This window comes from Octodon degus, unplaced genomic scaffold, assembly GCF_000260255.1.
Source record: "Octodon degus isolate 3935 unplaced genomic scaffold, OctDeg1.0 scaffold00039, whole genome shotgun sequence".
Lineage (NCBI taxonomy): Eukaryota > Metazoa > Chordata > Mammalia > Rodentia > Octodontidae > Octodon > Octodon degus.
This window is the reverse complement of record NW_004524615.1, coordinates 4,028,729-4,054,408: the sequence shown is the minus strand read 5'-3', so window position 1 is coordinate 4,054,408 and position 25,680 is coordinate 4,028,729. Positions and strand designations below refer to the sequence as shown.

General features: G+C 43.5%; 1 protein-coding gene across 3 annotated transcripts in view; it reads right to left on the bottom strand.

Moving 5' to 3' along the window:
• The window catches only part of Fam155a (family with sequence similarity 155 member A), a 592,572-nt gene extending 571,609 nt beyond the window's left edge, over positions 1-20,963 (bottom strand). For 2 of the 3 annotated variants that reach the window (XM_004631172.2, XM_023715132.1), the window contains exon 1: positions 19,643-20,742. In XM_004631172.2, coding sequence (XP_004631229.1) covers positions 19,643-20,590 — 948 coding nt within the window. In that variant the 5' untranslated portion in view covers positions 20,591-20,742. Of the gene's footprint in view, positions 1-19,642; positions 20,743-20,829 lie in introns of those variants that run through there. The other variant, XM_023715131.1, reaches the window with a different exon arrangement.
• Between the last annotated feature and the right edge of the window lie 4,717 nt (positions 20,964-25,680).

Here is a 25,680-nt window from a genome sequence, read left to right as displayed (position 1 = left end):
GTTTATCTGAAATCCCACTGTGGGCAGCATTCCAGACAAATGAGATTTATGTGGCTGAATACACAGGCATATGTGATTACTGTGTTGATCTAAATAAGTCAATCTTATTAGAAGAGTGTATTACAGACATCTTAGAAAGTACAAGGTCTAACGTTTCATTTATTTATTCAAAATTCATTCTTAGAATACAGATTCTATACTTATAAAGTGATTAAGTGGCATTTATTATCCCATAATCATATAAAATTTCCAAAATTAAAAAAAAATTATCTTAGGGAAGACTTTAGAATTTATTTTATAGATAAATACTAATTCTGGAAGAATTCTGAAAATTAAAGGTGACCATTTTCAATCTTATTTATTAATATTCTACTCCTCTCTGCAAAATAATTCCCAATAGAATTTCACTTAGCTATCCTGTAGTGAAACTCACTTGCACTTAAAAATGTTGATGGTTTCCTACATTTTTCATTAAATATTTATCAAATATTCCTGGCTTTATTGACATTAAGCAAAAATGAACATTTATTTTGCCTGAGAGGATTAGAAATGTGTGAAATAACTCTGATTAATTGAGGGATCTTCAAAATAACAGACATGCAGACATACCCTAAGGGGTGTTGCTCAAGACCTCATCTAACTCCTACCCCTCCAGAGTGGTTAGGACCTGTGAGGTCCTTTTAACAAATAGAACATAGCCAAGGTGAACAAATATCACTTTTTCAGTGGCCTTACGTAAGACGGTAGAACCTGCCTCACTGATAAACTTTCTCTATGTGGGCTTCAGAGAAAACAGGTGCCTGGCTATGGCCCAACATCGGGGCATGACGCAGCCACACTCAAGGAGAAGGAGTCCAGGTCCTAGCGATTGCAGGGCGTGGTTCCTGCTAACACCCAGGAGGGCATCTTTTCCTAGCAGACCTTGAAAGGATACTACAATATTATTCCATTTTGGAGATGGCCTGTGAAAAATTGTGAATGCTCTGTTTAATAAAACTCTACTAAACCATGGAGGAAACTGATGATTTATTTTTTTCATGACAACTTACTTTTGTCTCTTTATATTCTACCTATTAAACAATTCTTTACTGCTGATGATACCATAATCAGATTTTGTTTGGTGATTTCTATGAATATTAACCTTTGATTCTTTCCAAATTTTTCAATAAATTGAATTTGCAAAATGGTACAAATATTCTTCACAGTTGATACAAACAAGATCAAAGGTGCAAAATTTAACTTGATCTCAAAAATGCAACTACTGTCTCCAAAAACAAGGCAGAAGCCCAGGTGAAAGAGAATATTATGAAAATTGCTACTTGAAGGTCTTAGATGTAAAAATGCAGATACATGAGCCAATTTCAAGACTAGCTCACTGTGGTTTTCTGATTAACACAATTACAAAATGTGAGCATTGGACCAGAATGTCCAAGATAATACAGCTTTAAAATTACTTTCCCCTCAACATTTCCACAATATATTTTGATACTTTAATCACTGGGAAAATAAATGTCTATTTTATGTCCCACATATGGACACACTCTGAAGCCTGTTAATAAGACCCAAGGAAAGAAAGAAAAAGCCACCTGCCCAGGACTCCCAGAGGCACCGTGCCATGGCCTTCCTACAGAGCTGTTCATATTTAGCTGCAACCGGTCTTCTCAGCTAACCTGCATGCAATCTACTATAATCACGATACGGTGTGAACCTCACACATCACATAGCTTCTTGAATGGGGAATAATGCAGAGAAGCTTATGAGTATTTGAACTGGCAGGGAAAATTAGCACAAGACAGCTTCAGTCATCTAACAGTCTTGCTAACTAGAGAAAGAAAGAATTCAATCAAATATATGAGGTCACATAGTTTTCTTTCATTTCAACTTTCATGAATTTCACTCAGTGGAACCTCTCAAATAATGCAGTCATTCAACAAGCTGTTATGGAGCACTACCCTAGTTATTTATTGCTGCATAAAAAAAACTGCCCAAAATTGTAGTTTAAATGAACCACCATTTTACTACATTCTAGAATTTTATGGACCGAAAATTCAGACATCACACAATGTAAGCAGCTGTTCTCTCCTCTAAAATGCATGGGGCTTTGGGAAAGTTTATGTGTCTGGGCACAGGACTTAGCTAGCATCTGCAATCATCCCCTTGCGACTAGCCTGGTAAGCCTCAAAGCCAGGACCAACAGTTGCTGCCTGCAAGAAAGACTGCCCACATAGCACAGGCTTCCTCACATTTGCTGGGCTGGGGCTCATGAGCTATCTCACACAACGGCTAAACACTTGAAGAGTGTGCAGCCTACAAGAGAAACCAGGCAGCATTTAAGCTTGTGTGTCTGACTCATACGCTTAATATTATGTTCTCAACTTTCATCCACTTAACTATAAAAAGATCACGTTTATTGTTCTTTATGGCAAAAGAGTATTCCATTATGTATAAATCCACACTTTCCTAATCTGTTCATCTGTTTCCAAGATCTAATTATTATAAATCATGCTTCTATAAATGTGTATTTATGTATCTCTGTAATATGATGACTTCAACTCTGTAGGGAAGATACCATGAAGCAGGCGAGCTGAGTCCAAAGAAAGTGGGAGGTGCTTTTGTTTGTTTTTGGAGAAACACCCACACTGATTTGCATAGTGGTTGCAAGTTCAAATAATTCACTAAATTAACTATTCTCCTGTATCAAACATATTTTAGTAAATAGGCTAATTCATTTCATTTATGTGCCTAATTTCTTTTAGTACGTTCAAAAGAAAAGTTTTGTGCTATTATGCTTGTATCTTCTTTTCAAGAGAGAATCTTTTTTTGTCTCCGAGTAACTACTTTGAAGATCAAGGATCAATAGCTATTTTTATTCCATCATATTTTGTTCTGAAATTTCATGGGTTTTTTCATAAATTAAAAATAATACGAAAATCCAGGCACCACATACCACAGTGGCCCTGCCCCTGGACGAGCTGAGCTGGTGGTGGAGTCCGGGCATGGTGATGCACACCTGTAATGCCAGCACTAGGGAGGCAGAAATCAGAGGACCACTATGGGTCTGAGCTGCATAGTGAGTCTCTGCACAAAACCAAAATAAAACAAAACAAAAACTTAAAAATAGTATGAAAACTGCCCGGCCCTTTGTACCTGCCTCGTGAGCACCTAGCAGCACTGCTGTTGGGCCCTTGGCCCTCCGGCCGCAGCGTGCTCACACCGCAGCGGGTGAGGCTGCAGCCTCCAAGTCGGAGAATCTGCAGGATGCTGCTGCCATGGTCCGCAGCAAACTTAGCACCTCAGGAAATATATACTTTTTTCTTTATCAGTAGTGTGCTAATCTGAACTTCCTTGGTAAATAATCTCCACTGGACCTTGAAAAGAAACAAGCATATCTACAGTTTTATGCCAGTGGATGAATTAATGGAAAAAATAGTTTTCATCAAATATTTCTGTCAAATAGCTTTTTGTGATTTTTTTCTTCTAAGTAGAATCCACTCTCTTTAAATCTCTTCCTCGCTATTTCATACGCGGTGATGTTATTGTATTTTTTCATTTCCTTCTAATACATGAATCAATCAGCAAAATCAAATAGGGTGATACTTATCTATATTCTTCTAAATCTGGAAACAGATGCCATTAGCTTTAGAACCGCTTCTCCGGAAGAGGTCACAGATGAACAGCTCTTCCCTTAGGTGGCCAGATTAGGAAATACATATCATTACTGCAGGCTATGAAGTAATTGTGCTGGTGTTTATTATTTCCAAGCCCATAATTAGCCATAAAAAGAAATGTACAAATAAAATACTGTGTTTCTATTTCCCACATAAAAAGCTCTATTGTTCGATGACAAAGATATCAAACACTGGATTTTATAAAACTACTATTTTGTAATTATCTGACTTAGAACCTACTGTACTTTAAGAGTAGTAAGAAGCATGAGCCTTTCATAAGCAAGTGAGAAGGAACAGATTTGGGTTGTAATTTATACATCTCCTTGATTTCAACCATCTGAATAAAATCTAATATTTGCTTACTGGGTAAAAAATGAGACCATTTGAAAATGAAAATTCAGCACTAAGAATTCTTTTTTCAGTCGCAGAATCTGGACTAAGTTTTATATGGCCTTTTATCTTGTTCTCAGTTCCAGCAACCTAAGAGAGGGAAAGCAAATCCCCCGGGCTGTCCGTAACTTTCCATCCCTCCCTTGCTCTAATGGTCACCCCACTTGTGTATCGGGGGCTTTTATTTTCCGTGGCTGCACGAGTCATGCATGATTACTTAGTCCTTTCTTAAGTAGGTGCACTGCAGGATATCTTTAATCTCAGTGACTAAATTCCTGTTGCCATATAATAATAGTGTTCAAATTCTCCAAGACTTTCTACTAAAGATCTATTTTTAAAAGGTAATATTCATTTATGCCTCTGTCATGTTTCTTTTTCCATGCAGGACACAAGAGGTATATGACAAAATGGATTCCCAAAGAAGATGGTCATAAAATAAGGCATTAATTTTTTTTTTAATCCAACATCCATTACTGCACCTGGACAACAATTATCAGGTCCTCTCTGAATCATCGCTGGGGTATTTTAAGGAAATGCACATAGCTCTCCCTGCCAAGAGTTCGTGGTCCCTCCGCTGCACCTGATCATCCTAAAGCAGAGGCCGAGCTGCGAAGTGTCTCTTACACTTAGTGGGAGAAGCCAGAGGGCCTTCGTAGGCCAGTCCCTAGGGACTCTCCCCAGTAACTGACTGTGGTGAAGGGACCACATATTGTCATGATAGTAGAACACAACACAGCAAGGACAGGCTCAGGGACGGGCCAAGTGGCCCAGGATGGAGAACGCATCGTAGTGAGGAGAAACAACTGCTAACACCAGCCGAGGCTAGAACGCGAGCACCCTCGGGTGTCATGCGGGCTTTCCGGGTCTATTTGCAATGCTGGTTCTTTGCTCCCTCTTGTTTCATGCATTTCAAAAGTCAGCCTGCTTAGATGAAGACATGTATTTGGATAGATATAATTTCCTCTGAACTACATCTACTAGAAACCAACTATTCTGCAGCTCATCTCTAATCTTGTAGAGAAATAAATGTTGAATATGCCATTGTATCTTTATTTATAATTTTAATTTAATTAAGTAGTGAAAATACAAATTTGCGCTGTTGAGGTTTTGCATTTATCTGTTTAAAGTGAATATTTTGAGGCAGTTAAATACCCGTTTAATAAAAGTGTAATATTTAAGAACTAAACACTGCTTTCTCAACAGTGATTAATTATATTACTGACGGGCTACTAGACACAAATGTTGATTGACACAACCAGATCTGCACACATCTGAATCTCACGGGAGATTGCTCTAGTCTTCCGTCTCCCCTCCTGCGCAGCCACAGGAAAAAGAAGTGGGAGAGCCCAGAGCCCCCAACGTGCTGCTGTGGTTGGAATCAATTTTCACATTTTCACCTTCTGAAATCGCTTAACATCCAGATTCACCATTTTAAAAACAAAAACCAAGTATGGAGCATTGTTATTAGTTTCCAAACTTGCAGGGAAACCTTCAAATCTTTACTGTTACTAAAATTATCAACTTTCTAATAGCTTAATGCCTTGATATTAAAAAATAAATTTTAAATTATTACTGAATTCATCTAAATAAATTTTAACATATAATTAATGCTTTGAGATGTAAAAATGAATGGGCTTTTTAACTTTCAAGAGATTGAGGCTACTCAGAATGAGGAACATACCTGCCATAACTAACCAAAACACATAAAGAAGTTAGATGCTTTTTAAGATTTGCCTTCTTCAAAATATAAATAAAGTAAATATATGAGTCCTTGTAGCATACATCTTGAAAGGCCAACTTCACCCACTAACTTATAAGGAAAACATATTTAAACACTCTAAGGACTGAACCAAATATTCTAATCATTACAAAGAACCAATTCATTAAGCGGAGGACTCCAACCTTGCTATGGAGGCAGCTGCTACAATTGCAAAGTAAAGAACCCATCTGTCCACCAGTGGGCAGGGTTGTGATCGCAGCCTCTGGATCTTCCTCCTCTTTTCTGTCATTATCAGACAAAACTGAACGGTCTAAAATGATTCATTCCTCATACGTGACTTTTACAATTTGAATATCTCTTTAGAAACTTTCTTGGTCAAGCAGAGTGTATGAGTGAAATCTGTTACAATTCGTCAGACTCTCAAATGCATCACACATAAAGCACACAGCAAGGATGTCTACGTTTGCACAAAGCTTTATTGTTTTTCTTGCTCTCCACTTTTTACTTGAAGTTCAGCACGGAGTCATTGCCTCAGAAAGCGCCCGGGTCTCCACAGGCAGTGGCCCAGGGCAGCCAGACGGAAGAAGAAAGCCTGTGTTTAAGATGGTTTAAGATTCAGGCTGACCTTTTTAGAAGAGTTTGTTTTCCTGCAGACAGACTTGCACAGATTATCTGATCCCTGAGGTTGCGTTCATCATCTGTACTTAAAAGAAAAAGCCGATCTGGAAACCAAGTTCAAGATCTCTGTCAGACGGTGAGTCCAGACTAGAGAAAGCACAAATGTGGTTAGAAACCAATTACTGAGATGAGAAGGACAGACTCCTCAGTGCCTTCCCCAGCGCAGAGCCAGGCAGCAGGCGGAGGAGCGCGTGTGGTGCCTTAGTAGGAAGCCATCAGAGCAGCTGCCCCAGAGGGAGACGGCTTGCTAGCCACGTGTGTGCGGGGTTCAGGCCTGCTCCCCTCCTACTCCCAGCTGCTCCCCACCTGGAAAGACACATTCCTGTTCAGTCCATGTAGCCCACACTTGACCCTCACACCAGCCTGCTGCAATGGCAAAAATTTAGGGGTGAAGCAAGGCACATTATTTCTAATGTGTCAAACGATTTTGTATTCCCTCACTATTGTAGTCATCCATGCACCCCCTTTCTCTCTAAAACAAAATGAAATCAACCAGAGAATTGTAAAAGTAAACATGGATGAGGACTGCAGGCAGAGGGAACAATATAATGTAACAGTTCAATTCAACCCCTGAGGTTAAGAGCCAGGACTGCCGGCTTGGAAGTCTGGGTATGCGGTGTGTTACCAATCGCTAACACCATGCACATTTCTTCTAAGCTTTCGGTTCTCCACTGGTGGAAGACAGCCAGTTTGAGCCATTGTCTGGGATTCTTGTGGGGAAGGAATAAGATCAGGATACACCAGCCATTGGGACGAGATTTGTTTACTGAAAGAATGAGATGAACGAATGGGATTCCATGAAAGGGACTTTCTACCGTGACTTCGGCACCACTGACCACAGAACTGCGTGCTAAGGTGAGTGACTATGCAAGAGGACCAGCTGTGAGAACAGGGGCCCTAACTTTTCTCTCCCAAGCCCACCACGGGCTTGGGGCTGGCTCTCCTGGAAAGGGCTGCTAGAGTTTGCAGTAGTGACTGCAGTGTGCCTGAGCTCAAAGGAAGGGTTTTATTCCCCATGTTCATAATGAAACCAAAATTCCACTTCCTGCCAGTCATGAGGATAAGAGCCTATCATTGGTTCCTGACTTCGTAAATGCAAGACTGACAATGGGCCAAACGAAACCAGAGAAATGATTTAAAAATTGTCAAGATTTTGTATTTTGAGAGCGAAGTACTACTACTAAGAACAAGACATTAAACTAGGAAAATATTTTTTCTGTGTAAAGAAATTATCTTTTCACATACTTAAATCTTGAGAACCTGAAAGAGTAAGTAAAATCAGAAAGGTTCAATAGATACTGTGAAAAGAAAATAATTTGTTCAACAGGAAGGAAGAACTGGGATGAAGAAAAGGACAAAAAAAAAAGCAGGGGGAAATATATTTAGGTATATATGCGAGATAGTTTGGAAAATTGTACTGCTGATTTCTGCTGGTCTTTGGAAAGGAACAGTTACTACTTGAACTTTTTCTTTATGTTATTTTTTCTTTTAAATTTCTTACATTTTTGTTGTTTTGTTTTTCTTTAAACCATCTTGCATATTAATATTCCCTAAACAATAAATTTAAAGATAGCATCATGCAATACAGCAACCATTGTTGGATGCCTATTACTTTGTTTAGTGAAATTTTATATCATTTCTAATGCTGTTTTTTATCTCACTATTTCGTATTCTTTTGAAAAAGGAAAGAAATTCTATCTTTCACTGAGGTTGGCAATATATACGTCTTCACTGCACCCAATGACCTTGTCCAGCTGCCTGGCTTTATGCCGCAGGTGTGGAATATTTAGAATCTTCTAGTTGAACTGCAGCCTGTAGGAAAGCAGCCCTCCAGGGTCCGAGCACCCAGGGCCCATCCCATTTGTACATCCTCTGCAGCAATGTACTCCTGATTTCCCCAGAAAGCTTTTCCTGTTGTAGGACAGCTATCGCTCCTTAAGTGAAACATGCTTTTACGGGGAAATGCAAACACCTATGGGCCTGCCTAAACCATCTCTAAGCAGAGAGGCAGTCTTTCCTCTAGACCAGAGGGTTCTGGGGACTAAGGCTCTCCTTCGGCATGGTAACTGTCACACACTTGACCAACCCAGCCACAACCCGGCCACATCTCCCCCCTTGTCACCTTCTCAGGGAGCACATACAACCACTCATGGAGTCCAGCCCTGTCTTGGTCTCTTGTCCCCAAGCCCCACCTCTATCCCCTGCATCTGGGCCCTGCCCATGTTCGTGGTGCCTGGAGGTTCAAGTTCAATGTCAAAGCCATTTGTTACCTCACTTATTCTCCTTTCCTGGTAAATAAAAATACTAAGCATGGGGCCAGAAAGATAGCTCCGCAGCACACATGCATGCCTGGCAAGCACAAGGTCCTGAGTTTGACCCTCAGCAACAATAACAACAACAACAAAAAAAAAAAAAAATCATGGCAGAGTGGGAAAAAGTGGGGCATATCAGAGGTAATAAAGACAATACAAAGTCAGGAAGCCAACACACAGGACCAAGTTCTGCCTTTGAAAATGGGATCTAGAAGAACAAGACTTCCCAGTACCTGACAAACTGCAAACCCCACACCTTCCCAAGAATGTTTCTGCATGCAGATTTACAGGAGGCAAGAGATGCACAATGACTTCTCTTGTGAGCAAAGAAAGGCCTACAAACTTGTGCAGTGTCTTTGGTCAAAGACCCAACAGGATACGTTTGGTCTAAAGCATAGCATATGTGAATTTTCAACTTGAAGTAACAGGAAAAAAAGTCAAGCTTATAACAATGAAACTATTCCAGCTGAATTTCTGTTTTCTGTTTTATTGAGGAATTGTTCAATAATTTAGCCACTTTGCTAGAAAAGCAGAATGAATGCAGAAGTGACAGATGAGGACTTTACAATGCAAAGTCTGCTTACAAACCCCCCAAGTGAGTGTAGCCTACCAGAAAGCATCTATAAAGTATCACAAAGGGGTTATTTTAATTTTATTGATACTTCCTATTGTTTTTAATGGATTTCTGCTTCCAGGACATCATCTCATCTGAGCATCCACACGTTTTGGCTACAGGATTCCATTTCTAAAAGAGGTGACCCTTCAATCCATATTTTAAATAACTTTGGCAAGATAAAACAACTAATCAATTGTGAAACTGGGGATCTAACCCAGCAGACCCTAAAGCTTTCTCTTAATTATTTTACTACCCTTTCCTATCAAAGTCAAAACTACTTTCTCCTTTTAGAGTTTAACCTCAAATATGTCGATCATTTTTCAAGAATACCTATGGAGACAGCTATATGTAATTCAACTACTCCTAAATGTGTTACAAAGTCCCAGGGCAGGCACCCCTAATGAAAATAATTTGTAGTAACCAAGACAACATGATTATTGATGATTTCATATTTAATGCTAGTAATTATGTTATATTCTTGCAAAATGAGTTTTCTACTTGATTTAACCATGTTCAAGGTAACAGCTGTGTTTATTTTTCTGAAGTCCTAAAAGTAAGTCATAGCTTCTGTTTAAAATTAAAATAATGCGGTAGCAGATCTCAGATGTACACGAGATGCCACCACTTCTCAGGCCCTGGGTTAGCAAGGAACAGAGCCCATCCTGTGTTTGGGATCTGACATCACTCACTTTTCCTGAATGTGTTCCTTGGAATCACCCGCTCTTACCTGGATCTCCGATGAGAACCTCCAATATCCTAAAGCATAATTAAGCATAAGGCACCCCCTTCTTCATTCCCTTCCATCGTCCCGCTTACTTCGTTTGCTTTGTTTCACAGCTGCACTTGATTCAGAGGCCTTTGCACCTCTTTACTTCCTCCGCCCCAGCCCGTCGCCTAATTCATCATATTTTCACAGCTCTCCCTACCATCCTATCAAAGCTATTCTTGTGAGTTCACCCAGGACTTAACCGCTCAATTCAGTGGCCTACATAAAGGCTTCAGCCTACATCTGCATTCTTACTCTGAGACGCTCGTGACCGATTCTGTGTCTGTCTCCAAATCTGTTCCAGTGCTGTGGTTGGGGCTGGAGCGCCCCCAAGGCCCCGTGCTGAAGGCTTGGGCCCAGCTTGGCACTGCTCGGAAGTCACAGTGCTCAGAAGCCACAGAAGTCAGAGGTGGGCCCTGGTAGCAGGTATCCCGGTCATCATTTGTGTGCCTTTGTCGGGGATAGTGAGACTCTAGGTCTGCTCTTCTTACTCTTTCTTGTCCTGGCTCTAGCATGTGCTGTAGTTGTGATTTGCCACCTTGCCACAGGTCCAAAAGTGACCAGGCCAACCATCTGGTCCTGAACTGAAACCTCCCAAGCCATGAGCCCGAGTAAGTCTTTTCTGTTTATTAGCTTGTTGTGTCGGGTATATTTTGCAGAAACAGACAGCCAACATATGGAGGTCCTGCATACTATTTGACTTTCACGGGTCTATTCTCCCTCTTTCCCTCTTCTCTTCCCCTCATTTCCCCTTCTGTCTCTCTCCTTCTCTCACTCACTCACATTCTTTTTCCCTGCACTTTTTCTGCCCAAATTCCTCAAGATCCATCTTTGACACTGTCCTAATATCATCTGATTTTATTGACTCACCTACTCTCCGCCCATCGCTTCCAGAGCAGTGACGTGGGGACAGGGAATGCACACCATCCCTCTACTCACTGGACATCAGCTGATATCTCTATCTCCAGAAATTAACTCCTTTCTCTACCAGCTTGCTTTTCTCTCTCCTTTAGTTTCTCTCTCATTAAATTGCATTAGCACAGTGCGAGGTTCGGGGTGTTTATTCCGTGCTCTTAGCTACTGCACGCTGCACATGCAAACACAGATATCTTCTGAATCTGCCTCCCCCCCCCCACATCTAGAGCACAGGCACACACAGTTTTCTGCCCATCATCGTGGCCACCATGGAAGAGAATTAAAACTAAATGCAATCAAACCTACAGTTGTCCCTTATCTCAGTGGCATCTTCAGCGCTCCACAGTGACATGTGGCCATTGTTACCACACTGCACAGGGAAACCTGTGAGCATTCCACCATAGCAGAAAGCTGTGTCAGAAAGGACTGGCCCAGAGGACTTTCCTTTGATTCCTACAAGAGAGCTAAGGCTTCTGAAATGATTTCTCTGTCAGCATTTACCCGTGTCCTGGCCCTGGCCATGCTGTTGTTAACTTCTGAGAAAAAGTGATCATCCCAAATGAATCCCTTCAGTAAAGTTATCCTCTGATGTTTTATCATATAGACAAGGAAAACCATAGATTTCACCATGAAGTAAGTGGTCCTTTAAAATTGATTGCTAGATCTACCTCCAGGGGCATTTTCTGCCTGTGTCTTCCTCAGTATTATGGACTAAATGCATCCCTCCTCAAAAAACAAAACAAAGAAATCATGCAGAAGCCCTCATGCCCAGTGTGAATGAACTTTAAAATATTGGAAATAAGGTCTCTAAAGAGCATTAAAAGTTAAGTAAAACTCTGAGGATTAGACCTAGCCTGAGAGGAGAGACATCCAGAGAAGAGAAGAGAAGAGAAGAGAAGAGAAGAGAAGAGAAGAGAAGAGAAGAGAAGAGAAAGAAGAGAAGAGAAGAGAGAGAAGAGAGAGAAGAGAAGAGGAGAGGAGAGGAGAGGAGAGGAGAAGAGAAGAGAAGAGAAGAGAAGAGAAGAGAAGAGAAGAGAAGAGAAGAGAAGAGAAGAGAAGAGAAGAGAAGAGAAGAGGACTCGAGAGCTCTCTGTGCATCTGAAGGGAGGCAGCAAAGGCCATGCAGGAATGCACGAGGAAGGGCCCACCAGAGCCAGGAAGGGAGCCTCACAAGGAGCCAGACATGCTGCCAGTTTGGTCATGGAATTCTCACCTCCAGATCTGTGAGAAAAATAACTCAACAAAATAACTGTTCCTTAAGCCATGCAGTGTAGGGCATTTTGTCAAGGTAACTGAGGCAGATGAAAACTCAACTCGATCATACTCTACTAATGCTAGCTATATTACACTATCCTAGTATTCTCTCTTACTTATGGGCTCCGTGTGAAGGATTACCACTGCACTCCAAAGCTTGCTCCTTTCCTACCAAAACTCTACAGTCAGTTGTTCTAATTAACTAATTAACTAGTTAACTCTACATATGAATGGAAACCCAGGATGCCTCTGATTTTTAGTCCATTCATTCACATCCCCGATGCCTTTGCAAAGATGAACCGCCATCCACCGCTTACCCAGGACTCATCGACTCCTGACTCCATGATGCACTTTATAAGCTCTAAAATGTTTCAGTGATAAGTTCCAAATAAATGGATGATATAAATATAGCAAGATTTTAAACCATGAGATGTGCATATGTGCACTTAGTACACTAAGCTTTTAATTGTTCAGAATGTTTATAAAAGCTCAGAATCAAACAGCAAGAAAAATATCTAAAGCAATGAAGCTCATATTGAGCATTATCCAGTTGTTTGACCTTGAGATATTTAATTTCCTGTCCTTGCTTTTATTCATCTATAATATCTGACTTCTAATAACTTGCAAGGCTCCACAGCTGCCATAGAGTCTGACAGTCTTAAACGTCTCAGCAAGTTCAAGTCATGTCCTGCGATTTAATGCTTTATCATAATTGTCCATTTAAATTTGGTTCAATTTTTTTTTAAATAAACAAAATGACTTTTCAGTAACTAAGAGACTGATCCTTCTCTATAGTAGTCAAAGTACAAAGAAGAAAACTTGAACACTCAACTGTGGGTGTCACACAGGACCCAAGGAAATGCAGATTTACAATGTCAGGGAAGGACATGGCCAAGTGACTGCAGGAAGACAATGACCAGGAAAGAGATAAAGGGAAGAGGAGGCTGAAGGTCATCGGTTCACAGTTGACGGAGCTCATTTTCTCCTGCCGGATGGGGCATCTGATGTACACGGGCCTCAATGCCCGAACAGGAGTGAATAGGGCAGTAACCTATGAGTGGATTCATTCTTGTCAAAACAGACAAAAGTACGTAGATGGACAGGAAGCATCTTCATTTTGCAGGATTTTACCAGCTGAAATGGCTTCCTTACCACCTTCTCTATACATAATTAAATGTAGGAACAAACAACCAAGAGCCAACAGGGAAAATTAAGCTATTACCTTTGAACATTTAAATATCCAAGAATTAAATATGCTTATGTATTCTCACACAATACATGGTATAAATCATTATTTGTTAATAAGAATGGATACACACTGCTTATCTCTTGCCCAGTATGAAAGAATCAAAGTAAATTACAGCATTACGGTAAGGAAAAGCTACTCTGTGAATTATAATTAATCCATTAAATAAAATTGATATTTCATTAACTGTGTAAGCCAAAATTAAAAATTAAAATCAGTGATATTTAGAATCATTTTAAAACTACCCTACATTTCTATTAAACTCCTTCCTGAATCAAGTTTGTTATTGATCTGGGATGATTTAACAGTTTGCATCTCCAAAAAATTATATATGAATGTCAACCTTAAAGAATTAAGCAAAGAAGAAATGTGGTTTAGCATTTAAATAAAAAAGAAGAAAAGAAGAAACCAGAGTGTTTTATATTTGATTAAATAAATAGTTGAAAACAGGCCTGAGTCAGGGGAAACACTCCCAAAAGCTCCAGGGGTCCTCAGCATCAGCCATATGCTTTTGGAGAGTGCATATTTTATCCATTTGTACAGGATAAAGGTAAGTGTAGTGCAGGGAGATGATGGTGCCTGCAGTCAAGCAGCTGATTAGTGAAAGAAATACACTCTGTGTTCAGCTTATGATGTGACCGGCGGTGCAAGGACTGGGGCCTCCTGAGACAGAAGACCTGCGTTGGGCGTGGTGCCTGTCCTCCCAGGACTCTTGGAGGCCAAGTGACAATGATGAGGAGCGTGAACCCAGCCCATGCAACTTGGAGAATTAGCAGATTCTATCTCAAATTAAAAAGCACAAAGGGATGGGGCTGGCCTTCAGTAGAAAGATGATGGATTCAATCATTAGCACTCAAAAAAAACTGGACATCCAGTCAATTTTCACTTGAAACACTTAAAGCTTCGGTTCTGTATATATCCATCCCTTTGTCTCTATGTGATCTTCTCCTCACCCTTCTGAGGGCCTCCAGGTCAGCTTGCACCCATACCTCCTTGGCCTGCTCTGATCCCCCTTGACCCCTGGTGCCAGTTTTCTGCCTGTGCCTCCCCACTACCACCACTTGGATGCAGCGGTGTCTACCTAAGCTCCAATCTTATCAGGGGCAAGAGGCCACATTGAGGATTACCATGACAAAATTGGAATGCTGGTTCCCAGCCCAGCTGTAGGTCTGCGTCAGTGGGCCAGCTCTGCAGAGGCCAGACCTATGACAAAAGCCAAGCCAATGACATTGGGATCTTGGAGCCCTGGCGCCGCCCAGGCCTGGAGGTTTACAAGGTTCCTAGGATCACCCACAGAGACCTGAGTACCACTATGGAGCAGAGCTGATCACTGTGCTGAAGAATGTATTTTCAATATAAATGAAAATAAACAAAATATCTGGCTCTTAGTTGTTGTGAGACTGACACAGGAGATGAAGACAGTTTTATAGCAATCTTCAGAAAATGAGAATAAAAGGACAGCCACAAGCCAAATCTTTCATATCAAAATGCTCTTTTCCCTGAAGCAATTGTCTATCTATTTGCTCTTCCACATTAAATCTAACAAGGAGTATCTTAATGGATTATGATTTACAGGCATGGTGGGTGAGACACAGAGCTCTGCTGGCCTTCTTCCCCTTCGTTCACCTTGCCCACACAGGCACACACCATGTCTGATAAAGGTGATTAACACCACATAGATCAGCACTTAGGCTGTGCCCTGCAGCTGCTCATTCTACCAGTGACAAGTCCAAAGTAAGAGCACCTATTCTTTGGCCTATAATACAGAAGGTCTCTAATATATGGAGACAGAATCTATTTCCCCATAAAAACACAACACAGATTATAAGTCAGCAGTTGTATAGAGGGACAATATGCAAAAAACACAAATCTGAGGCATGGGAGTTACTACGCTCAAGTCTTTGGCCTGATAAATAACCTTATTAGTGATTAAAATCATCAACGGCCTGAAGAGACTGTTTGGTTCTGTAGAGAATCATTCAACCGCAAGCATAATTTGAAAATAACAAAGTGACAAAATAAGAAAAAGATCTATTTATAGATTGCACATTTATGGATAATGATATAATATGTGCAATAGTACTTACAGAGAGAAAAATAATATTTTAGCTTCAAAGTTTGAATGGACAGAATTGTTAGGTATTTGATTTTCTTTTAAACTACTACTTCTTTTTGAATATACAGACCGTAACACTAAAATTAGTAAGAATTAAGAAATGGGTTCTTTGCAAATCACATGTTATGTAACCCAAATTCTATGTTCTTAAATTGAGGAATGTTGGAAACAGTGTCTCAAAAATGAAATAACCCTCATACACAATGAAGTGCCCAGAGACCCAATGTTCATGGGGTTTCCTTGTGGCTGGACTCAGCGAAGCACAAATAAGCCAGATATATACCTAGCCAGCTTTAAGAAGAGGTTATAAAAATATAACATATGACGATGCATGCATTTCAGGGATATGCAGATTAACATTTACGCTGAGATAATGTAAATACAGATGGTGCAATAACCCGTGCTGGAATCTCATGTTAAATCCATGTTCAGCCACTAATGGCTTGAAAGTCCAATCAGTAAAGAGAGGCAGCAGCAGCCACAGAAGCCCATCTGTAACACAAGAATCCACATTCCTGAAATAGCTGATTTTCACAATACTTATTTGCACAACTGGTCTGAAGTTTGGTATATGTAAGATAACACTCTTTAAGGAAAAAAAATCAAGCATAAAAATAATACACATTGATATAAAAAATCAAGCATAAAAATAATACACGTTATGACTTAAACTACTTGGCTTTTACTATACTTGCCGATTTAAAGACCCTGGCAGACTCGGCAGACTCAAAGACCCGAGGTCGGAATAACACTGCTCCCTCAGGAAAACCCTACAGCCACAAGTGTGCTCCCCAGTTTACACGACAGAGCAATTGAAATGCCGTATACCAAATCCCATATGCAACAGGTTTTTATCATTTACTTGTCTACAAATGTGAGTATTTTATTTAAAAAATTAAATCAACTATTTTTTACAATGTTCTTGGGTAGGATATTCATATGATACATTACAAAAGAAAGACTGGCCAAAGCAAATCAGCTATATTTGGCCTCCAAATACTGTGTACTGAAGACATTAGAATTCTGTTAAATATATTTTATGATTTTTTTAAAAATTGGCAAAATAGTTTTAGAGCAATTTAAATCAAAAGTAAATGTAATCTATCTTCATATGGTAAATATTTAATATGTGACCTTTCTTAATGTTGAGAAAATACAAAATTAGACAGTAATAATACATTCTAACTAAAAAGCACAGCAGTTAATTATTTAATGATACACAGTATTTAAAAAGTCAATATATTTTTTGAAACTACTAATACCACTGAAGTCATGACACTAACATGAATTTATAAGTATTATCTGTAATTTTGATAAATATACTTACCATATAAATTACTAACATTTGATTTCTCACTAATATATCAACTACAGAAATGTAACATATTTACTTGTAATATACCCCATGATTTCATAGCTGCCTTTAAAAATGGAAAAAATTTGCATTATGTATGCTGTTATATGTTATAAGATATATAGTGCGCATGCATGTGTGTGTACATGCAAGCGTGTGTGTGTGTGTGTGTGTGTGTGTGTGTGTGTGTGTTGCTAGGGCTTAAGTCAAGGGTGTCACACAAGGCTTTACTGAACTGCACTCCCATCCCCACAGGAGCTTGAGCACAATTCCTCACAATAGTCGTTTCATAGTTAGAATAATGTTTGAAATGAATATAAGTATGTAAAGAAGCTCAAATATAATCTTCAAAGACAGCAAGTGCCATTTTAAACTATCTAAATGCTGAGGTTTATATTCATATATATTTGTAGATTTTTTACAGTCATAGAGAAATGCCATACTAAATTAACAAACTGATGCTTGTTCTAGCATATTTCTGCATAAACCCCATTGGTCTATGATCTTAAGACAAGAACACCAGTCCTTTAAATTTGACATTATATTGTTAAAAATAATTACCATGTAACAAATGTTGCCAATAGGCAAACCATAATAGCAAAACAAAAATCACTACAGCCAAAGAATATCTATAAGAAATCATAAACAATATACTAATGTTGAGGTTCTGAGAAAACTAAAGCATATGTATATATACTTTGCAATTATGAAGAAATTTTAAAAGTTAATATTTTATAGCATGCTTTTGTTAGCTCCTGCTTTATGAAAAGATAATGCTGAAATCATCTATAACATAAATATTATTTCTATCCTTCTTTATATTTATGATGATATAAGCATCAAGTTCAAAAATAGTTTAGAGCAAGAAAAAAAGAAACACTGTAATGCATTTATGTGGACATTTTAAAAAAGATAAACTTGACACACTTTTTTGAAATCATGGTGCAGTCTACTGAGGACAAGGGCTTTTGAACGCTGAATTATGAAGTGAAATTACTAGAAATTTCTATGGGGTTTATATTCAAAGCATCAGGTCACTTCAAATCTATTACAAGGTCCCACTCTTAAACACAAATACATAAAACTTCATGATTTCTGTGGTGGCATTCTCAGCAACAGTTCTTCAAATGATGTTTTCAGTGCAGTATATCTTAATGAAATACTTACACAATAATGCACTATTACACTAATCATGCATCACTAATTCCTACCATTATGACTGAGTTTAATTCTGAGAAGTGAGTTACAGTGCTAATTGTCTAAAAAACAGATAGAGAAGTTTAAGACGCACGTATCTAGGGAAATAGCATCCTCAGTGGCATACAGTTAGTTATTGTTTTTGAAGAGGTATGCTTCTAGCCTTAAAGAGTGATGATAGAACAAGGTCCAAATGAGTTCAGCTTTACTTTCAAACCATGACTGACCCAAAGCAAAACGAGGCTCTTAAATTGTGTTCACTTAAAATAAAAGTCCTCTGGTCAATCTCTGTCAAACTCGCATTGATCCGATTTTTGCTGCCTTTGACTGCACTTTCCAAGGGAGGCAAAGGGGCGATTCTTCTGTTTGTTGGGAAGTTTAGGAAAGTAGGGAAGAGAACAGAGTGTGGCTTCTTATTCCCTCTGAAAGTCAATATTACTTCATTGTGTTGTTTAAGCAATTATCCTTGGGGGCGGGGGGGACACTGAGGCTTCCAGAGATTCTGTCATCATTGCCTGTTAAAGGTGACTGCAGCTTCTTCACATTTCCTCAGCATAGCCCCTTTCAGCACCACGGACAGCGACCCCGCCCCATTACCTGCCTAGCCCTCCACTTTGCTAAATTATAAATAGGACATATTTCAGTAAACGTTAATCATGGCCTCTAAGACTTGCCATTTAGTACTTCTGAAGAGTGTCTTGAAAAATCCAAATTACATAAGGTTTGTCTAATAAATAACCTACCCTTGCTCTCAGTGGAAACCTAATTATAACTTTCCACCTATGAACCTCAGATCAATAATTACACCAAGGCCTAAGAAAACAGGAGACTTAAGGGAGTACATATACTTGGATAAGCCCCCAGATGTCCCAATAAGGCAGCAATGAACCCCTAACACATGTAGGATTTGCTGTTTTCCCTACAGAAGCAATTCCACCTTTGCTTCCCCTTCTGTTAGATCAATTTCACGATGTGACTATTGGAGGGGGGTCAGCATGCAGGTGGACACTTCAGACCCTACATGCCTATCTGACTCATCTGGTTACCTGTGGTCACCAGTTTGCCTTCCTGCCATTCCATTTTATGTCACCTGTGCATAACCGAGTTGCAGCCAATGCAATAGCTGTAAGAAACGGTGAAAGCACCACTTCTGCTATCTCCAAAGACCAGGGCTCCCCTGACCTCCCAAGGATTCCTACAAGAAGGCATCGGTGTCCCCCAGCAATCGGCCAGGTACTCCACCAAGCAGTGAGTCAAGCTCTCATCAACCAGAGCAGCAACCATCCAAGTACCCAAACCGGAGCAAATAAATACATAAATAATAAATAAAACTGCAACACTGGCAGACACCTCGACTCAGCAAAGAGAGGCCAAGAAGTGCAGGACAGGGACAGCGTCCACCACTCCTACCTTACAGTCTTCAGGACACGACTTCACTGAGTATTCCTCCGACTGCAAGTACTTATGGAGCACGCTCTCAAACTCTTCGTACTTCTCCTGAGCGTGGTGGTCGTAGTCTTGGTACGCTTCGACGCACTGCCTGCATGTGGCCATCTCCCCGCCTTCCGTGAGCACCACATCCAGACTGCAGTTCAAAGTGTTGGGACTGGACAGACCCGAGAACAACTCCCAAAGTGTGTAGGAATTACAAAACGAAAGGTAAAAATCCGACAAGTTCCAGAGCTGAGACGCTCTCGGGCCCCCCGCCCGCCGCTCCTCCTCCCCCGCGGCCGCCGCCCCTCGACTCCAGTTCCTGGCGCACACGGCGTCCGCGCTGTCCACCGTGAAGCACTGGCCGGAGGACGCGCCCTGGGGGTAGCAAGTCTCCAGGCGCCACACGGGCTTGGCTGAGTTTCCTAGAAAAAGAGGCTTACTCCGGGGTCTCCTGCCTCGGCCGCCGCCGCCGCCGCCGCCGCCGCCCGGGGAAGGGGGCAGGGTGGGGGACGCGGAGGCGGAGAGGAGCCGGTGCGCCTGGGCGGCGGGCGCGGACTCCCCCATGCCGGCCAGGAGCGCAGGCCAGGAGGGCTCCTGCTGCCGCGGACGCTGCTGCTGCTGGCGGCGCTGCTGCTGCTGCTGCTGCTGTTGCTGCTGCTGCTGCTGCTGCTGCTGGCGCTGCTGCTGCTGCTGCTGCTGCTGCTGGTGATGCTCCTTGTCCCGGGTGCGGGTCAGTTTGGCCTCGGCGCAGAACCACAAGTGATCAGAGAGCAGGACTGTGAAAAACAGGAGAGATGCCAGAGACAGTCGCCATTTCTGAGCCCTCTCGGAATCGATGAACGGTTTCTCGTTCTCCCGGGGTGCCGCCAACCAGATTTTTAAGCCGTCGTCATACTGCCGACACATCCAAGCACCGCTGGTCATATTTTGGGAACGCACAGCCCTGGCCGTCTCCACCGTGAGGGCTCCTGGGTCGGGTCACCACAATATGCATTGACTTAGAGGGTTGAATTTCCTTATTCCCCTCCTCCCCTTTCTTCTCTCTCTCTCTCTCTCTCTCTCTCTCTCTCTCTCTCTCTCTCTCGTCTCTGCTCTCTCCTCTCCTCTCTCTCTCTTCTCCCTCTTCTCCCTCTTTTCTCTCTTTTTCTCTACATAAATATTACCAGGCTTTGGAGGAAGATCTGACTTGCTTCCGACCTAATCTCCAGCCGACCCCATCCTCTGTAGAGTGGGAAACAATAATGCAGAGAGAAAGGAGAGAGAGAGAGAGAGAGAGAGAGAGAGAGAGAGAGAGAGAGAGGCGGAGGCTGATGCTGGCCGGTGGTGAGGCTGAGGCAGGAGGGTGATGGTGGTGGAGGCGCCGGCCAGCTGCGCTCTCACCCCGGCATCGTCAGCGCGCGGGTCCCCATGGCCCCGCCGAGCGCAGCCCGCTGTCCCCCGCCGGGGCCACGCCGCGATCTCCGCTGCCCACTGGCGGCGCCCAGAGCGCCTCCTCTCCTCCCCGCGCCGCCGCCGCCGCCTCGCCTCTTCCTCCTCCTTCCTCGCTGTCTCCGCTCCTCCGCCTCCCGCCCTAGTCGGCGCGCGCCGGGGCCCGAGCCTGGGCCGCCGCCCCCGGACCTCGGGCCCGCGAAGCCTGCGCCGGGCCGCCCGGGCTCGCAGGCATCCTCCCCGCTAAGTTGCCGCCGCCATCTTCGTCCTGTGCGGCCACTTTTGGGGGGAGCGCGGGATGGTGCGTCATCGCCTCCCCGCCCGCCGCTCCGTCCTGGTGCAGTGGAGAGGGGCGCGGGCGGGGGCGCGCACAGGCGCCCCGATCCACACACGGACACCCCAACACACACCCATGGGCACCCCAACGCAGACAGACACGGAAACTTGGTCACACGCACAGAGACCCCAATACATGTAACACCCCAATGCACACAAGCACCCCAATGCACACACAGACGCCCCAATCCACACCACCAGACACCACAATACACAAAAGCACCCCAATATCAGACACTACAACGCACACTTTCAGACACCCCAATGCACATATGCACCTCAATGCACAGACACCCCAATACACTGCCACAGACACCCCAGTACACACAAGCACTCCAATACACAGACACTCCAACACACACACACACACACACACACACATCCCAACACACACACACACACACACACACACACAAGAACCCAATAGACACAGACAGGCACCCCAACATACACACAGGTGCCCATATATTCAGGCCTCCAAGGCACACACAGACACCCAACACAAGATACCCCAATTCATACACAGGCCCTCCAACACAGAGAGCACCCCAGTACACCACAGACAGACCCCCAACACAGCCTGAGCACGCGCCCTACCACACAGACACCCCAACACACAGTGGAGCCCCTGGCTGGGGATCCTGCCTCTCCTTATGTGAGCCTTTTTGTTTTCCATAGTCCCTGGGAAAGTGGGGCTCAGGCCGCCTCTGTCCAGGTCCCGCACGACCCCAGCCCAAGGAAGCAGTCCCAGCAGAGGTCCCTGGCCAGGGGCACCTGCACCTCACCTTCCCGGGTCGACCTACTCTGAATGGAGCTGACTAGGAGGGGACTCCAAAGGTGACATTTGCTGCCTCTGGCTGTGCCTCGGTTTCCCAGCCCAATTAGAGAGCAGCGACACCCCCCGGGTCCAGGTCTCTCCTGTCCTGATCGCATTGCGTGGAGGGACAGGGATGCGGGTTGGCATCTGAGTCTCGACCCCGAGCGACACAAGGGCCGCCGCACGCACTCCGCAGCTCTGTGTGGCGTCTTTGTGCGCCCTGTTCCACCCTGGGGATATGCGGGGCCCCGTGAGGATTGGGAGAGGGCAGGGCTTGCCCTGAGACGGGAGGACGCCTAGTCGCCAGGCGCAGCCCGGCCCGTCCGCTGCTGCTGCCGCCGCTGCTGCCGCTGCGGCTCTGGCCGGATACTTCCGCAACGCGCCGAGGTTTCAGCCCGGGGCTCTAGTGCCCCTTAGCGTTGGCTCTCGGAGTTCCGAGAGAGGCAGCAACAGGGAAGCGGGGAAAACCCGGGCTCCCCTGGTTTCCGGATTCAGTGGGTCGAGCCCAGTCTGCCCGGAGCTCCTGTGCCCTCAGCCTTCACGTCCTCCGGAGACAGGAGGCCATGCGGGCCGGACGCAGCCTGCTGCGCCCCCCTGGCTGTTCCCCTTGTGCGCCACCCCCGGCATCTCTGTTTTCCCACATTCCTAAGACCCTAACCTCCCGCTAGGGGACCTCACAAGTGCCTCAGTGCTAACTAAGTAAACCAGTGCCTGGGGCAACCAATCAGAACGCAGTGCTCCGCGGGATTCATCCTCCTGAGAGGCGCTGCGGGTCCCCGGAGCTGGAGATGGGGAAGAGGCAGGAGTTTTTTCAATGGGAAATTTGCAAACTATACACACGATTCAGCCAGCTGGCGGGTTTCCTGGCCTGGGCAGGGGTGTGCCGAATCTAGCCAGGCACAGTCCACCCTACAGTACTGTTTTGACGACTGCGCCCAAGCTACATTCAGCTTGCTGTATGTTTTTTTGTCATGCAAGTACTGCATAGACATTTTGAGGAAAAAAATTATCACTTTTTTTTTTTTTTTTTTTTTTTTTTTGAGATGCCAGAGATCAAACTTGGGACCTTGCACTTGCCAGGCAAGCACTTATGCTGCTGAGCTATATCCCTGACCCCACAGAAAAAAATTATGAAACATTAAAATGCAACGTTTAAAGTCTCACACTAGGCAGGCATAGAGCCTGCAGCCCCAGCTACTCCGGTGACAGGGAGGAGGGCCCCGCCTAGGAGTGCCAGCCACCCAGGAACTCACAGCCAAAAAACCCGAAAACTCCTGATGGACCCAGACACCCGATAGCGTGGCTCTTTCCCTTTTGCGGAGTGCCTTGCACATGCTCAGCTTATGCTATTTGTCCCAGAAATATTTTGAAGGGTTGAAGTCATGTCTGCATGTGTTAGACGCACTTCCCCTTCAATGCTGCATTGGTCCTCAGAGTCAGAGTGCGCAACATTTAGTAATGACGCCAGTGGACCACCTGCTCTCACTCTAAGTGAGTGTGATTGGACCAGACAGAGAATAAGAAGGGGAGAAACAAATAAAAAAATATATATCAAGTCCAAGGCCCAGAATTCCAGACAAGGGAAGGAAGCAAGGTTGGGCTGCAACTTTTACCTCATTGTTATGCATATCTAACAAAGCAGCCTCAAAAACTATTCCAGTGACATTTATATTACATGGAAAGAAAATGGCTTTGTCTGCTTTCTACGCAAGACTGGAACCAAGTCCTCACTCCTTGGTCATCAGGGCCCTGCCCCGCCTAATGTCTCTCATGAATGGAGCCACTTTAGCATAGGTAGTGGGGGGTGGGTCAAAGGAAGTGCATCACCCCTGAATGGACCTTGCTGGCTCCTCAGGGTGCTGGAGTGAGCGAGGTCCAGCAGGACAGAGGTCCTGTCTGACCTGCTGGTGCCCAAGGCTGGTGAAGGAGAACCAGCCCCCTAGCAGGCATAAGGCAAAGGGATCTCAGAGGACCTTGGGATTTCCCAGGAGTCCAGTGACCCACAGTCAGAGGTTCAGAGGTCTCAGGGGAGATTCTGGGGACAGGGGCAGGGGCAGGAAGCAGTGGCAGGAAAGACTCTTTCAGAAGCTTCAGGGAGGATGTCCAGCACTCCCAGACCAAGCCCCTGGGGTGTGGAGAAGAGGGTCAGAAGGGAGAGTGGCTCATCCAACAGAAAGGGGATCAGGGAGCAGAGAGCAGGGCTCAGACTCCATTGGGAAGACTTTGGAGGGAAAGCAAAGGAAAACTGTGTTTCTCTGGAAGGGACTTGGATTTGTTAAAGAAATTTAGATCATGATTTCGATATTGCTTTTCCTTAACATCATCCTTCAGCAAAATCAAAACAATAAACACACACAGAGAAATGTTAGTCAGATTGGCAAATACTGACTCTTGTTAGTATCAATCAAATCCTGCACAATGGAAAGAAGAGGGAATAGCTGGGCTGGCTGTAGGTTTAGTTGATCAGGAGAAGCAAGCCGCAGAATCTAGAGACGCCCATGTGGGTCTTCCCTCGGGGAGTACCTGACGGCAAAGAGAAGTTTAATCGTGCTGGCTCATGTAGAAGGCTGCTGAATAGCAGAGAGCTGCAGATACATTACACTGAAAAACCCAGTGCCAAGAGTCACTTGGGACAAGAGCCCCCCGGAGACAGCTTGCATGTGGGTCATAAAGCCACGTGTGCGCCACTCAGTTTGTCATTTGTGTTTATTTCCTTCAAAGATCCAAGGTTCTTAAATGTACTGACAATGCCTGTTTACAAAAGAATCTGTGTTTTTATTTATCACTTGGAAGGATGATGGACCTCTTATTCTGCCCTATATTACGAAAATGACATATAGTGTTGGTCCTTAGATTAGTGTCTATCAAATAGCTTTATCATGGAAAAGTATTCAGATCAAGAACTATCTGCTCTGCCGTGCCCTACCCTGGACCAGGGCATAGCATGCTGGCCCCAAAACCAGGTGTGGTGGCGCACGCCTGTAATCCCAGCACTGGGGAGGCTAAGACAGGAGGATTACTGAGTCTGAACTGTGTAGTGAGGCCTTGTACTAAATAAATTAAAAATATGTATTTGCTAGTCTAAGGAAGGCTGTGACATAAGCATACACATTGCGTGCACCAAATAGCTAGGCAACGCTCTTGGGGACGAGCTCCAGGGGCTCCGGGAGACTCTCTTCCTGCGGCTCTTACACACAAGTGCAACAGATTGCACTCACATCTACGTTGACCTAGAAAAGGAGTTTTGTGCATGTTTTCCGAACTCACAGATGATAGGAAAATTCTTGGTCAGCATGTTCTCGTTTTCAAAAAAGAATTGAAGCTAAAGAGTGCGGAGAAGTATGTAAATTTATTTATAAAGAAAGATAAGCCCTTGTGCAAACTCCTCTTGAAGACACAAGTAGATTCTTGACACCAGAAGTTCTCCTAGCTG